The sequence below is a fragment of the Puccinia triticina genome, chromosome 3A, assembly GCF_026914185.1.
Source record: "Puccinia triticina chromosome 3A, complete sequence".
Taxonomy (NCBI): domain Eukaryota; kingdom Fungi; phylum Basidiomycota; class Pucciniomycetes; order Pucciniales; family Pucciniaceae; genus Puccinia; species Puccinia triticina.
Window position 1 is genome coordinate 5,963,716 of NC_070560.1, and position 15,658 is coordinate 5,979,373.

The following is a 15,658-nucleotide window of genomic DNA, read 5'->3' on the forward strand; positions in this document are numbered from 1 at the left end:
GTTATATAAATAACAAGGATTTTTGCCAATGTTCAATTCAATTCACTCATGAGCTACAAGACAGTAAATCTGTAAGTGTTTGATGAAGTGAAAAGAATTGGATTTAGCCTTGAGAAATCAAACAAATTTGAACGATGAGTATTGATCCACAATGGTCAAAAAGTAGTTGAAACCAGAAAGGGAAGAGGGAGTAATTGGTCCAACGAGATCCATGTGAAGACGTTGGAGAGGGAATCGAACAGGCGAGAAATGACTGGGAAAAGGGACAAGTGTCATTTTTGAGCAGTTACATACCTCACATAACAAGTTGATCTTTGAGATAGGGAGCCATTGCTTCCATGACTTGATCGCCAGGATGACCCAGTCGAAGATTGCCACAACTGATGATCCGATTCCTTGAAATTGACCAGAGCTTTCGGACACTTGATGTATTTGGCATGTAAAAGATTGTCGATAATTTCCCCAGAGAAGATGGAACCAGTTGCATCGGAGATGTCAAAAAACTGGGTGCTCTTCACAATTTTTACAGAGGAATCAATCAAGCGAACCAAAGAGATCAACTGTTGTGAAATGGTAGGGACAAGAAGGCAATTGGCCAACTTAACGACGCGTCCATTGGTGAAGATTTCAGCGGTACCGTGACCAGTCGCAACAAGAGGAGAATCAGGATTGCCGGTTTTGATGAGAATCTTTTCTTGAGTGAACGAAGAGAAAAGACTTCGATCACGAAGCATATGATAGCCACAAATATTGGGCATGAGGAACATATTCCATCAATTCCAACAAGAGCCGCAGCTGAGAAGACTTGACCCAGGTCACAACATAGACAAAAAAGCTTCACTGCAAAAAAAAACTACTCAGCACAAGTGGGCGCGGCACGAAGCGCCTCGCACATCAAGTGTGACCTCCCGCCAACAGAGACGGCTGCGGGGCTGCCTCACTGGAAGGCTTTATCAAGCTCGCTTGTATCCTGATTCCTTGCACTCATCCTCTGATAGCCCAGTGGCGACATCTGGATCTCAGGGTTAATGTCTATCTTTCACAAAATGAAGCCGGGTTTTCTTGCAACTATATGTACATACATGTACTATGCCCCCAGAGGAAAAATGGGCCAGTGAGTTTATTTAGGGTATGTATGTATGACGCTTGCATGCTTCCATCCTTCCAAGTTAATTAGGTTTGGTACCCCAGTCGAGCGTCTTTCTGAGTTGAGAAATATGTAGATGTTGCCAAACTTCTCACAACTTATTTAAGTTACTCAAGTTCACCTTCACGATCGGCTACATACAATCAAATACATATGTGGCACTCCCCCAGTTCTTCATGCCTGCGCGTATCTGATTAGCAGACTTTGACCCCGGACGCGCTCTGATTCTGGACAAGCTCATCCTCAGCTATTGAGTTACGTAATTGCAGTCGATGTGCTACATACACCCAAAAAATGAGCATTATGTACTAAAAGTACCATCACATCTTTTTTGCGGCTCTTTTAAATCCTGAACTTCTGCTCATTACACTGTTAGTTCGCTGTCAAGCAAGTGCACACTGCATATACATAGGGTGTAGAACTCAACCAGGTAGAACCAGAAACACTGAAGTGGGCGACTGTTGACCCGCGTGTTTGTATGCAGCGCACTATCATCAGTCAGCAAGCCTATGTTCAGTTCCCAAAAGTATACTATACCATCTAGCTCTACGCAAATCACACAAGTTTTGCGCCGGCTCGGCTCCATAGTGTGAAGAAAAACAATGGCACGGAGCATTAGAAAAATGGAATCATTCAAGGAGAAACCAAACGTATTATTCAGTCGAGCTGATCGCTTCTTATTTACAGGTTGAGTACATATTACGCTAGCAAGCACCCACTAGGAAGTGAGTGGAGACATTTTTCGTCTCTTCGGCTTCGTTGCCGACAAACATCCCCCCGACGCCATAGGCGGTTAGATCCATCATTTTCAAGTTTCAAAGGAAGTCTGGAAGACGAGAATCCTCCAACTGCGCGCTTTTTTTAGTCAAACGACCTGTCGAATGCTAACAGCCGCCTTCCCTGATACTCTTTAACTTCAAAGCCATACTTTGCGACACTTCCGCTCCGACACCAACCATCGAAGCTTTAAAAAAAAGTCTGTGTCAAGAAAACCCGCGCTAGTCAACTTCGCGCTGCTGGCTTGGTCGCCCTTACACCATTTGCGTCGCAAGTCGTGTGGGTTTTCGTGTATTGTTGTCCATTACTTCTTTCTAACACTACACATCCTGCGGCGATTTGGTGTTTAGGCTCGGTGCCTTCGCTCCGCTGTGAGTGTCCGGTCGACTTAGCTTTTGTTTCATGGAGGAGTGCCCGAACACGTCACTGACAGATTCCAATCCTTGCTGGCTTCGATTTTTCTTGACATAACTACCAATGTTGAATGATGGGCATGGTCACCCCGGTTTTGCTTCCTCCATCACACACGTCGCCATGCAAACTTGTTACATTATTTCCCTCAATTCTCGCCTTAAAATGCCCCAACATTCTTCCTTTCTAACTGCACTATCCCAATCATGTTTTGTTAACCTCTGGGTCGCATACATCAACCATTCATACCCGGGCTATTTGACGCGGCTCATTCAACCCACATCTGTTAAATAACAAACCTGTGTGGTTCTATCCCCAATGACACAGGGACCTTGCTGGTCATTCAAAGACGCCAATCGATATTGCCTGGGGTTTCCGACAGATTTTTCATCACCCAGTGGGTTATACCAACGGCACACCCATCCGGAAGAATCGAAGGCAATGAGCCACTCACGCTATCATAAAAGTCTTTATGATGCCGAAACTCCTGAGACCATGTGCCCTCGTCCAACGCTGCCATCTTTGCGCTCACAAGTGGGGGAGTACCTTCCCGAGTCATCAACTTCATCTCATCCTGATTTTCACCACTCGTATTACCACCACAACACCGGGAGACCCTCCGAATCAGGGTCGAGAAGGCTATCGATCTCATCCTCTTCCTTAACCTCAGCAAGTGCCCACAGGTCTTCCATGATAAGAACTCCTTCAACGGATGGTCGTCGTTATGGGTCCTCTGCTACAATCAATGCGCATCCGACTCTCTTGCCATCGTCTCCCGGGAATGCGTCGGCTGGGATGAACACCCGGCACCCTTCCATCAGTACCAGTACGCATGTTCCTCCTGTGACGGCAACTAGATCTACGTGAGCTTTTCATTTACCAATAGCAACTTGGCTTTTCTATAAAAAAAAAAAAGTAAAGTCCTAACGTTCTGATATCTCTCGCTATGGCTGAAATCTTTTTTTATCAACCTCGCTTGCTTCTTACTTGCATCACTAGCGTGTCAGTTGCCTGCACAAATTGCCGCTCAGCTCACCTGGCCTGCTCAGACGGTCGTCCATGTCGCCGTTGCTTGCAAACGGGCCGGGCCGCAACATGCATTGATGTAGAGGTAGGCAGTACTACCTCCCGATGTGCAAGCGGCAACTCATTGGTTCTTATATACGCTTTCTCTTGCGCTAAAATCTGACCACAGCCAAAAAAACGTGGTCGACCTCGCGCTTCTGACATAACAGCGGTTGGTGTAACATCCATGATGCAGGAGTTATCGACCGATGGCCCAAATGGTCCTCATAACGAATCCGAGGATCTTGTTATTATCATGAGCACATCTTTGAGGTGTGCGCGCCTTACTTCATCACTGGTACAAACCCTAGGGCATGTTAGTGGTTTTTCTTTTGCCAATGTCAAGAAGATTTTTTGGTATCCGCTAAAAACTCACGCTGACATCTGCCTATTGTCGCATTCAAAGCCATTGAAGACTGTGCTTGAGCAACCCTTCTCAAGCTTTATCCATCCTGATGAGAAACAGGAGTATGCAAGGTTCTCGATCGGACTTCTGACATATCCAGGTGTGACTAGTCGTCCTGTACCTGTGTCTGCTACTCGACTCCATCAAGTTTCTATGCTAGAGTTGACAGGTCGACTCTCAGGGGCTGCAGTGCACACCCACATTTTCCGCTTGCGAGGTGCAAACAACAAATGGATACCCTTCAAATTTGAAGCATACCTTGGCTCTGCTTTTGGCGCACATCCTTCAGATCCAGAAAGTCTTCGGCATACATACGTGGTTCTTAGACTTTCCCCCGTTGGGCGTATGTCCAGGAATGATATTCGAAGCCCCTCCTCGAGCAATTCCTCATCCCACAGCATGACTGATTCAAGACGAGAGGGATCTGTTGGGATGAGCTATTACGGGCAAGGATCCAGCAGTTCCCGTTCCACCTCTCGCGCGCGTGATCATCCGGGTAATCGACAATCGTTTGGCGGATATTACGACCCTGCGTATGACAACTGTCGACCACCTTCCCGATCTGGTTTGTTCTGAATCCAAGCACGGACGCAACTTCAATCAACAATCTGGCAAGCGTTTTTTGGTCCAAGGTATCGAAACTTATCCACTCATTGATTGACCACAAGGACGCCGATCAGAATTCAGCCTGCCACTCTGAAAGGAGGATACCCAATAGATTTACTGGGAATAAGAATGAAACAACTGTCGTGCTCTGTAGTTTATGTTTTGCAATAACTCGCTCATTTTACTGAATTGCCATTCGATCTGCAGTCTAATTCTACGCATTTGTTAGCTAGGATTACTATTAATATATTTAAAAATTTGAAACCTACATAGATGTTATGCAAATGAACAGCAAAAAAACAATGATTCCAGAATGCTGGTCGATTTCACAGTGCATTCTCCTGGTATGGCTCATGTCGGCCTAATGCTTACCATTGTTTGACAACTTCATGAGCATCTGAAGACAAAGATAAACAAAGAGCTCATCAATCAAAACCTTGACTGGTCTTATGTTCTGATCATGGTTGCTTTTAGATTCTTGGTGACTTTTCTGATTCATTGGGGATCTATGATCTAATCAAGTTGCCATGTCACGCGGTAGCGGTCTGCTTTTCATTTTGAGGCGAGTTTGACCATGATTGAAATATATCTGGAAGCGTTCGCGGAAGGGGGTCTACCACCTTTGAATCTACATTACGGCGCCGTCAGTGGCATTTGTCATGCTTTGTTAGGCCTTTGTAACCAAACTCACTCATTAAGGAAAAAGTGTGTCTGTCATTTTACGTTGTTTCATACATTTCCTTCATATTTGTTAAATGACCTTTTCGACTTTCTTCTGATATGGACAAAATGCCCCTTTAACCAAGGCATTGCCAGGTAATTATATCAAAGCATGCTCTCAGTGGGCGAACTAAGGCTTGCGTTAAGCTAGGAGTATCATGACACTCGGTGTCTCATTCTTTGGCAAGAAAAAAAAGGGGGCTAATCGGTCTCGTTGGTCATGAATCAAAGACGAGAATGACATCTTGCATTCTTTCGTGTTTAAAGCAAATGATAAAGCAAAAATAAAGGTCATCGATCTCTGGACATGCAAGCTACAATCTGTTTACAAGTTCGGGTAAATGCTTTTTTTGGACTTTTTCAACTTTTCGTAGGATTCCAAATTCCCCTACATACATCCAATTGGATTACCATTTTTGGTGCTTCTCCTAAGCGAATCTACATGGGGTTAAATTATTCATGAACATTGTTGTAATGGAATGTGAAATAAATCATCATTTCTTGCTTACTTGCCAATCATGCTGGCTAATCCGCCCAAGCCGCCACCGCTTGTACCACCGCCGCCACCACCGCCGGTCATCTGTTGTAGCTTTTGCTTCATCAATAACTATTTATTTATATACGATCAGTATCTGAGCGGATATTTCAAGTCTATCGTGTTGATCAAATGTTTTAGGCTTGAACAGACAAAAAAAAAACAGTTGACCTTCATGACCATGTTGCCCGCGGAGTTCACAGCGTCTTGCTTTTGGCCAGATGATGCTCCACCTGATTGACAAAGCAGCCATAAGAAATAGGATTAGAACCATACCTTGGAAGAACAAAGGAAAGGTCCGAATTTGAAATACACACCGCTAGAGTCAAACAATTTAGCAGCTTGCGCCATGGCCATACCGATTAATTTACTTTTACCATCTTCATTATGCTTCGGCTCGTTTGAACCTCCACCTTGACTGAATTGTTTGAAGGCTTGTAGAGCAGCAGCGGTACCCATCGACTTCGCATCAAGCGAGCTACCTTGCTTTTGATTATAAGCTCGATCATGTGCCTCAACCGCTTTCTCCTCGTCAACATCATCGTCGTCGTCGCCTTTCTTTTGAGCTTGTGATTTCATGAACGACACTGCGCTCTTGAATAGAGCTATTGCAATTAACAAGTACGTCACCATCAGATGTGACAGATGAGCGGCACTGATGTATGACAAAGATTGTTGGGGATGAGAATATAGGTGCTCACAAGAGTCTCCTGAGTCTCCTGCGTTTCCAGACGCATGCGCTGCAGCCTGCTCCAAGTCAGGAATACCTGTGAGGATAGACCATTTGAATGGGGATGTAGAGCACAAAATCAATTTTGGCCTTATATCCAGCAGAGAAAACAACATGATCGAACTGCCGATTGCAACGATGATCGGGAGCTGGTTGATTGGGAATACGCTCAGAGGAAGTACTGACCATCACCATCAGTATCGATCATTTGACCACCCGCTGGTCGGTTGAGATGGGCTCCTCCCATAACGTTGAAATCATTACCACCACTGCCTGTAGTGTTGTCGTGAGATTGTTTATCGGAGTACTGCTTATAGGCTTGTTGGCCCTGGATTAAGACAGACCAGGTGTGCAACGTTGATGTTGGTATGTACTTGATAGGCAATGGACATGAGCAAAAAAGAATGCTTACCAGTTTCATAAAGCTGTCCATGATTTCTACGTATCTATTTGGGGAAGGTTCAGGTTGATTGATGTTGAGAGCTCAGCAAAGGGCGTTGAGGATGTCTCCGCCCTTGCATGGGGCTGTGTCGAGTGATGTCACATGGACATCCGGATTCCGGAGCAACAAAGTGGATATTCACAAATTGGACCTTGTTTTTTTAACCTCATCACTGGCTGCTGCCAGGACCCCGGCAAGCCCCCCAAAAAGGGGGACCAGGGCACCAAACCTTCATTCAGAGCATTCACATTTGTTGGGTAAAGCTGAGGATTTCAGGGAACGTAACCCGGCCGGCAATCGTATTGGTCCGGACTAATCCCGGGTCAAGAAACCTCAGGCTTGGTTTCAGGTTTAAGCTTGCTAAATTTAAGGGAAAAAACAATAGGGGGGTTCACAATAGGATAAAAATAAAACTTTAGAGCTAATTTTAAGGCCTTCATGAACAATTTTTGAAAAAATGAAGAAGTTGCTCTGAGTCTCAGGGGACACCCAGTTCTGTACATTTTGCCAGGTTTTTAAAAATTTGTTGATAAAGGCCTTAGAATTGACTCTAAAATTTTATTTTTATCCTATTGTGAACCCCCCTAATGGGAATTGTACTTTTTCATGAGAGTGGCAGACTGGGGTACTGGCACATGTCTAGTGCACTAAAACACATACATTATCATATACTCTAGAAACTGCAAACAAGTTGACATGTAAAAACCCAAAGGAAGCTTGGGGTGATTATACTCAAGCCTTTCTCAAAAGTTATTTCAACCAAGCTTTAATGCTGCACAGTGACTTTGCATGAAAGGGTGTGATGCAATTAGGGTTCTCCAAGTTGAAAACCATGGTGTTCAAAGTTGGTTTGCATAATTTTATGCATACATAAATCATAAAATCATAAAAATATTTTGGTGAGGAAATTTTGTATTACATAATCAGACAGTCATATCTAGGGTGTTCAAAATTAATTTTTGAATATCATTTTACATAAAATCATAAGATTTATCAAAGTTTTGAGAGGTGCTTGAAATGAAGATAAGGCTGTGACCCAAACTGGGACCCCGGGGTCTAGCCCCGTGGTCTGACCCCGGGGTCTAGCCCCGTGGTCTGACCCCGGGGTCTAGCCCCGTGGTCTGACCCCGGGGTCTAGCCCCGTGGTCTGACCCCGGGGTCTAGCCCCGTGGTCTGACCCCGGGGTCTAGCCCCGTGGTCTGACCCCGGGGTCTAGCCCCGTGGTCTGACCCCGGGGTCTAGCCCCGTGGTCTGACCCCGGGGAACAGGGTTTGGGTTGGCGCTCTTGAAAACCCCAAAGCCCCGGGGCATGGGACCACTGCCAAGAGGGGGGGGGGGGGGGGGGGGGGGGGGGGGGGGGGAGGGGGAGAGTGGCACGGTGTCAAGTATTTTTTTTGTACTATTTTTTATGAATTCTAATGACCATATTTCTATGTACAATGTATTTAAATCAAGAGGAAAGTTATTTAAACACCTAGAACTGACCACCAAAGGTTTGGTACCACCCCTTGAGGCACAAAAGGTGTTTGATACTACTTGGCTTGAGGGAGGCTTGCTGCCATGATACAATTCTTTGGCCTTTGGAAAAAACTTGTTCAGAGGCGGCACTGGTTGCCGGAATGGAAAGGTAACGGCGAGCCATTTTGGAAAGGATAGGATAAGTTTTTTGACAACCGACCCAATAGTCGAGGGGTTTAACCCCTTCCGGTTCGGTATCTTCCTTCAAGTAGCGTGTTATTTTGGCTTTGATGCCCTTGACAGGTGTGCTTGGTTGATACAGTCAACGGTGGGCCGCTACACTGCGCTAGAAATCAGCTAACTGCCAATTACAGAGGCGCAGCTGGCAACAGGATTTTCCAAACTCCCTGAATTTTGCAGCCTTAATGGACTGATCCCTCAGGGAGGCTTATAGTTCAATCCACACAAGGCAAGCAGTTGAATGCTGCAAAACAGACCATGTTAGCTGAACTGTCCTCAAGATGGAATTTTGGCTCTGCATCTGGTAACCAGTATGTCCTGACTCCCTGATGCAATGGTCCTGCTGGACCATTTTGATCAGGGAGGCTCCTAGAATATTCTCACCAGTTTAAGTGGTTCAATGCTGTGGAAAGGGCCGCGTAATCTACTGTTAGCTCATTTTTTGGCGTAGCATAGCGGCCCACCGTTGATACAGTGCAGCTGAGAAGAAACTCGGTCTTGCAGAGCTGGAGGGATTAGGGGCCTGGCTCTCTTTGTTTGCTCCGTTTTTGTCAGATTGAAACTTTTCATGAAAGACTTCGGCAGCCGCATGGAAGGTGTTGAGTAGGTTGTCAATAGAGAGATTGTAATGGTCGTGTATGAACTGAGCATGGGATTTCCAAAATGAGGCTTTGAAGGTGGGGTCTAGAATCATTGCGCACATGTACACGGGTTTGGCAAGGGCATCGGTGAGATAACCATTGATCTTTTCAATCATTTTGGCGGCTGGGTTGATAAGTTGAGCTTGATCGTAACGACCTCGCCTATTTGTGTGGAGGTGCTTCATCAACAGCATGTAGACAGGCAATGCTGTATTCAAGGTTGGGTATTTAGATGCACATAACATATTGGTCGCCTCGCTAAGCGGTTCAAGGAGTGACATGATGTGTCTGGCTTGATTCCACTCTTCTTTGTTCAAGCTAAAGGTTTGAGTCTTGGTTTGAGTTAAGCAAAAATGTTTGCATGTGACAGCTCTGTTTATGAAACTAAAGGTCAAAACCGTAAATTTTATATGTAATTAAGGTTTGTAGACCCTTGCACTATAACTGTGCTGAAATAAAACACTGGTAAAAATAATACCAAGCTTGTTACGTGGTAATTAGCCACTACAAGGGTTTTTCTCTCTTTATGTAAGAGGTAGAAGGCTTTATTATTAATAATATATAATTATTAATAACAGGGAGTTGAGGCGTAAAAATAGCTGGTAAGAGCTTAAGCTGATTGGCTGCTTGACAGAGGCTGTAGTCTTACTGCAACTATTTTTAAAGAATTTACGCTAAAAATTGCTATATAAGGGATTTTGTTGAATTAAAAGTGTAGATTCTAGTAATTTTGACGTGCTAGGTGGGGTTTTATAAGGGATACACTGCTCTTGAAAGCAGGAGGAGAATATTCACGAGTAACTTACAGGTTATGGTGGGTGAATAGTCTGGGGGATCTTTTCCTGAGGGCCAAATAGGCCTCTATTTATAGAGGGGACTTCAGTGGGCATAAACACTGAGTCCTTTTCTCCCTATGGGAGTATCCAGGGCTGTAGCCGTGAAAAGGGCTTGGCTGTGGGTATTTTAATTGTATTAAAATAGACTAATTTCCCTGACTCTGTCACATGACATGTTTATAACCAATTGTCATGTGAAAGAGCTTCAGTAGAAGTCTACATAATACTTTCACGGGGTATTTTTACACGAGTAATATTACTCATTATTGTACAACAGTTTAATTTTATGTACTTTAATTGTTTTACTAATTTTTTGTATGTAATACTATTTTTGGGCGCTTTCTGTGGCCAATTCTAATTTATACAATTAGTACATGAAGGAATAGGAATAAGGGGGTACTTTAAGTGGGTGACCCCCCTTAATTTATGATGAGGAATCTGATTCTGCAATAATAATTTAATGATTATTATTATTTACTGAGTTATTGCAGTCTTTTGGATACTTGATGTATCTCTAAGGCTGACACTTGCCCCCTCTAAAAAAGGTTAAATTCTGAAATAATTTAATCTTTGTGTTTAGATTTCTTGAATCTTCTTAGATATTTATCCGCATCTTTAATGTCTTTTTCTGGTAGCCATTCATCTTCATGAATTGGGTTCCTGTATCTTACAAGATATAATTTATCTTTCTCTCCTCTGATCTTCTTGTCTTTCAAGATCTTATGAATTTTCTTCTCCTCTGACTCTTCAAGTGGAGGTACTTCTGCTTCAGATATTTCCTTGCGTAAAGGGAATAATTCAGCATCTGATTCATTATAGTGTTTGAGTAAGCTTACTGGGAATGTAGGATGTTTCTTTTCTAATTCTCCATATAGTTCCACTTCTACTGCATTTGGTCCATGTAATGCCTTGACTACAAATGGGCCAACAAATGCGTTCCTAAGCTTCTTAGGTCCTTTAATATTAGTAAAGTTTGTAGTTGATATTAATACTAAATCTCCTATTTTGAAGCTGGGTACTTTGTGCTTTTTGTCCCATTTTTCTTTGCTGTATTCAAATGCATTATCCATGCTTTGTTGAGCGTGTTTTCTGGCTTTGTCCAGCATGTTCTTGAAGCTTGCTGCTGTGGGATGTACTTCTACCAATTCCTTTTTCAAGCTGTCTTGTGGTAGTCTGGGGTTCCATCCTTTCTCTAGAATAGCTGGTGTTTTTCCTGTTGATGCATGGGTTGATGTTCTGTAGGCTAGTTCTAGGGCTGGTAATAGTGTAACCCAGTCATGAGTAAATCCATCAGAGTCTTTAAATTCTAATCCATAGGCACAGAATCTCCTTAGCATGTCTTCCAAGGTTTGAATCATTCTCTCTGCTAGTCCATCAGTTTGTGGATGGTAGGCTGTTGAGAAAGAGAGTTTAGTGCCAAATAGGCGGTACAGTCCTCTCCATAGATCTGATGTAAACTTGGGATCTCTGTCACTGATGATATTTTTGAATAATCCTGTCCATGAAATCACTTGTTGCCAAATCATTATAGCTGTGTCCATAGCTGTATCATCTTTGTGACATGGTAAGAATATAGGTGTTTTACTAAATCTGTCTACAATAACTAGACATGCATTATAGTTTTTCTTTCCTCCAGGTGGTAATCCTGTAACCCAGTCCATGTTAACTGTTTCCCATGGTCTAGTGGGTTCTTCTATTTTCATCATATGTCCAAACCTTTTGCCTGTTGCCTTATTTGCTCTCTGGCATCTTTCACATGTAGTGCAGTATGTTTCTACATCTTGTTGCCATGTTGGCCACCATGCTAGGTTTCTTACTCTGTCTTCTGTTCTGTCTGAAGATATATGGCCAGATGATGTACTGTCATGGCATTCATGTAGTAGTGTATTGATCAATACTCTGTCCATTACTGTTAGTACACATGTGTGTTTGGATCTGTGATAGATGATTCCGTCAAATAGGTGAAATCTTCCTTCTTCGTATGATTTCTTCCATGCTGTATCTAATGCTGCAATCAGGTCATCATCCTTTGAATCTGTTTTGGACAATATTTGTACTAGTAATGTACAGTTCTTGTCTTGTTTGTAACTATTTCTGATTTCGTCAAAGAATTCATCTTCTAGTTCAGTAATGCTAATTCACATAATTGGCAGTTCCTCTGGGTCTTCAGGCGCCCAGGCTGGATTATCTGGTGTGTTTGGTAGGGACCATCTAGAGAGTCCATCTGCATTTTTATGCAATCTCCCTTCTTTATGAATTATTGTCATGTTACCTCTGTACACTTGAATGGATATCTGCCATCTAAGCATATGTCTGCTAGAGGTTTTCATATTGATGAGTGATTTTAGTGCAACTAGAGGCTAAGGCGGCTGCGCCGCTGCGGGGTAAAGTCCTGCTACCATCTATCTTGCTCATTTTCTCATAACCATTTGCACCCAAATCACACACAGGTTACGCCTTAAAGAGAAGCATCCCAATCTCTGTTCATGACACATCATGAACTCCAAACCAAAACCATGTGAATTTAATCAAATTCTCATTTCATGCAACCTTCAATGCCGCCAAACCCCTCCAATATTCATAGTCTTCCCCGCAAACATGCTACACCTGGAGTATAATTTATTCAATTCTTTACTTGATTCTTTTAAAAATTGAGGCCTCTGACTGAAATCCTGAATTTTTTTAAAAAAAGCTCTAGGACTCTTGAAATCAACTTTTGTATTGTAATTAACTAATTGAAAAATGTCTTCAACCTGAAACCAGCTTACAAATTCATACATCATCATCTGAGAGGTCAGGATGATGATGATGTCTATCTGACAGAAATTATTGCAAACAATGTACTTCTTAACGCCAGCGTCAAACAAAAAGGTACATACACACAAAAATTGGGCGGATTTCTTCACCTAGCTCTAGACCTATGCACATCAAAACCTATATGCACGAATGGGCTCGACTGGGTCTGGCATTGTGTAGAAGGGTCGGATCACCAACAAAAACTTATTGATTATGTAATAATCTGATGTTTGGAAGAGATGATCAACATTATATTTCGGTAGCTGGTGGATATTTGGATTGACCGATCTGGAGTCAATCATGTTGTTGATGAGGATCTGGACTGCCTCAGTGTGGGACAAGCGGAGGGTGGTTGCGAGGAAGCAGAAGTCGTCTAGGTGGTGCTGGGACTTGATCGTCTGGATCTCGGGGCCCGACAAGGACCGAAGGCCCTTGAAGATGGACAGCCAGAGTTGGTCGAGCAGGTCAACGGCCTTGTGGTAGTATGGCTATCTCAAGGTCAAGGCCAATGAATTCGCCTACACACACATATTTATAAATTTAGACCAGTCTCGCAGAGTAAATATACCAGAAGGAAAGGGGAGGTGGTCTCAACTCATGTGGCAAGAGGTGCTTGAGTTCTCTGCCTGGAACACTGGTCCAATCTTGTAGACGCGCTCGAAGTCGGCAGCAATGGCCATCTGCTTGGCCAGCTTGGGCGCGCTCGCGCCAGAATCTGTTGCCACTCCAGTTCTCCTGTGATTAGCATTGGTCGCAGCGCCAAAGATAGAATTTGAATGATTCATCAACCACAAATTGGCCGCCTGTTTTCTCGGTGCGTTTTTATGGACCCATTTGATTAAAACTGGCTATGTATGAGGGAGAGGGGCAAGAGGCTGATGGTGCAATCGTTGAAGAAGCCTGCTTATTATGTCCCCGGGGATGCAGGCGATGCAGGCCAAGGCCGGGCAAGCCAACAGAGATTGAGATATAGAAGTGACGACGGCGCCCAGGGTTAGTGAGGATCTAGCCGTGTCTCCACTTCGAAATCCAAGGAGGATGGAAATCGTGTGCGGCCTGCGCCTATCGACAGTCACTTGGAGGACGGATTAAGAGGAAGCTTAGTTCAAGGCGTGCGCTTTTGGGCGACGGGGGTGGCAGTATTGCGGGACGTACAGATTTGGTTGTGGTGATCTCACCAAAGTCTTTGCGGTGTGGCTGAGATTGTTGGGAAGGGCAAGGTTGTCAGGGGTTGTAGCACAAAAATCCATGTTGCGGTGTCCGAGGTGGTGTCGAGTATATAAGAAACTGACCACTGGTGATATTGATCCCCCAGCCAAGTGCTTCACTCGGCTCTCCCCCCTCCGCTGTCGCACTTGCTCAGTTTGAGGGGTTTATATACTTGGTGGCCCCCCTTTGCATAATGCCTTAACTGCGCGCGCTGGGGGTCATCCTTGTTTTGTCTTTTAAACCTGCTAGACAGGAAGGGACAATTCACATTTTATAGGGGGAACCCTTGATCCTGAATTCTATGTTTTGCTGTCTTTAATAAACTTGGATACAGTCTGTGATGACATCAAATACACTTCCATCTAGATAGTAGTGGAGTTTCTCTAGGGCCCAGACTAAACATAAGCATTCTAGTTGGCTTGCTCCATATCTTGCTTCAGTTTTCTTGAGTTGTCTGGATATGAAACAAATGGGACCTTCCACTGGTTTATCATTGATGATTTGTAATTGATGGAGTGCTGCTCCTAGTCCTTCCATTGAGGCATCAACATATAATACAAAAGGTTTCTTGAAATCTGGCATTAATAATAGAGGTGCTCTAGTCAGATGTTCTCTTATTTTATTAAATGCCATATGTCTTTCTGTGGTCATCTCAAAGGCAGTATCATTAGAAGCTATCTCATACAAGCTTCTGGCCATGGCTGCATAGCCTTCTAGGTGTTGTCTATAGTAGCTGGCAAACCCAAGAAAGCTTTGCATTTCTTTTTTGTTTGTAGGTGCTGGTTTTTGTAACACTGCTGCTACTTTATTCTGGTCTATGCATAATGCTAGTCCTGAAACTACGTGTCCTAGTGCTTTAATTTCTGCAAATCCAAATGCACATTTCTTCAGGGAAATTTTCATATTGACATTAATTATCTTTGTAAGAACCAGTTCTATTCTGCTCATGTGGTCTCCCCAAGTCTCAGAGCATATAATTATGTCATCTATGTATATAATTAGCCATCCCAGTCCAAGTTCTTCACAGAAGATGGTATTCATCATTCTTTGGAAATGTGATGGGGCATTTTTGATTCCAAAAGGCATCCTGAGGTATTCATAAACACCTTTGTGTGTTATAATTCTCAGGTATTTTCTTGCACGTTCTGTTACTACATTCTGATGAAATCCTTTCAAAGCATCCATACTTGTAATGTATTTTGCTTTAGCTAGGTTAGTCAGAGTCTCCTGTATCCTTGGTATAGGATATCTGTCTGGGACTGTGTAGGTGTTCAGTGCACGGAAATCTCCTACCATGCGTGATTTACCATTGTGGTAGGTTATAATTACTGGTGTGGTTATTTCCACTTCTTCATTATGCCCTACTTTTCTAAGGACATTAAGTCTTACCAGCTCATCCAAGTGTTTTGCAAGCTCTTCTCTTGCTCTGGGGCTTGCTGGGTAGGCTGGTCTCCTTAGCAAAGGTGGGTAGGGGCGCTCTATGTTTAATGTAATGTCCACTTCGTGGCCTATGATTGCCCCTAGTGGCTCCTTGTCTGATGCAAATGCAGCCTTGTTCCTATACAGCATGTTGCGTAACTGTAGTAGTTGATCTACGCTCAGTTTATCATTAAAATTAGCTTCTGCCAGTTGTTCTCTT

The 15,658-nt window shown here is 43.5% G+C and overlaps 3 protein-coding genes across 3 annotated transcripts; 1 reads left to right on the top strand and 2 right to left on the bottom strand.

The window, feature by feature from the left end:
- Window positions 1–2,776: 2,776 nt before the first annotated feature.
- PtA15_3A639 (uncharacterized protein) lies at window positions 2,777–4,382 on the top strand (the record flags this gene model as incomplete). The annotated part of the gene is made up of 4 exons (XM_053167626.1): window positions 2,777–3,198; window positions 3,335–3,446; window positions 3,531–3,716; window positions 3,807–4,382. The coding sequence occupies 4 exons, from the start codon at window positions 2,777–2,779 to the stop codon at window positions 4,380–4,382; spliced, it is 1,296 nt and encodes a 431-aa protein (XP_053018825.1).
- A 1,178-nt stretch (window positions 4,383–5,560) lies between these two features.
- PtA15_3A640 (uncharacterized protein) lies at window positions 5,561–6,830 on the bottom strand (the record flags this gene model as incomplete). Its single annotated transcript, XM_053167628.1, has 7 exons — window positions 5,561–5,570; window positions 5,642–5,739; window positions 5,839–5,900; window positions 5,985–6,272; window positions 6,369–6,434; window positions 6,584–6,725; window positions 6,810–6,830. The coding sequence occupies 7 exons, from the start codon at window positions 6,828–6,830 to the stop codon at window positions 5,561–5,563; spliced, it is 687 nt and encodes a 228-aa protein (XP_053018826.1).
- Window positions 6,831–12,941: 6,111 nt separating this feature from the next.
- Window positions 12,942–13,490, bottom strand: PtA15_3A641 (uncharacterized protein; the record flags this gene model as incomplete). The annotated part of the gene is made up of 2 exons (XM_053167629.1): window positions 12,942–13,298; window positions 13,446–13,490. 2 exons carry the CDS (start codon window positions 13,488–13,490, stop codon window positions 12,942–12,944), a joined length of 402 nt encoding a protein of 133 aa, XP_053018827.1.
- Window positions 13,491–15,658: the final 2,168 nt, after the last annotated feature.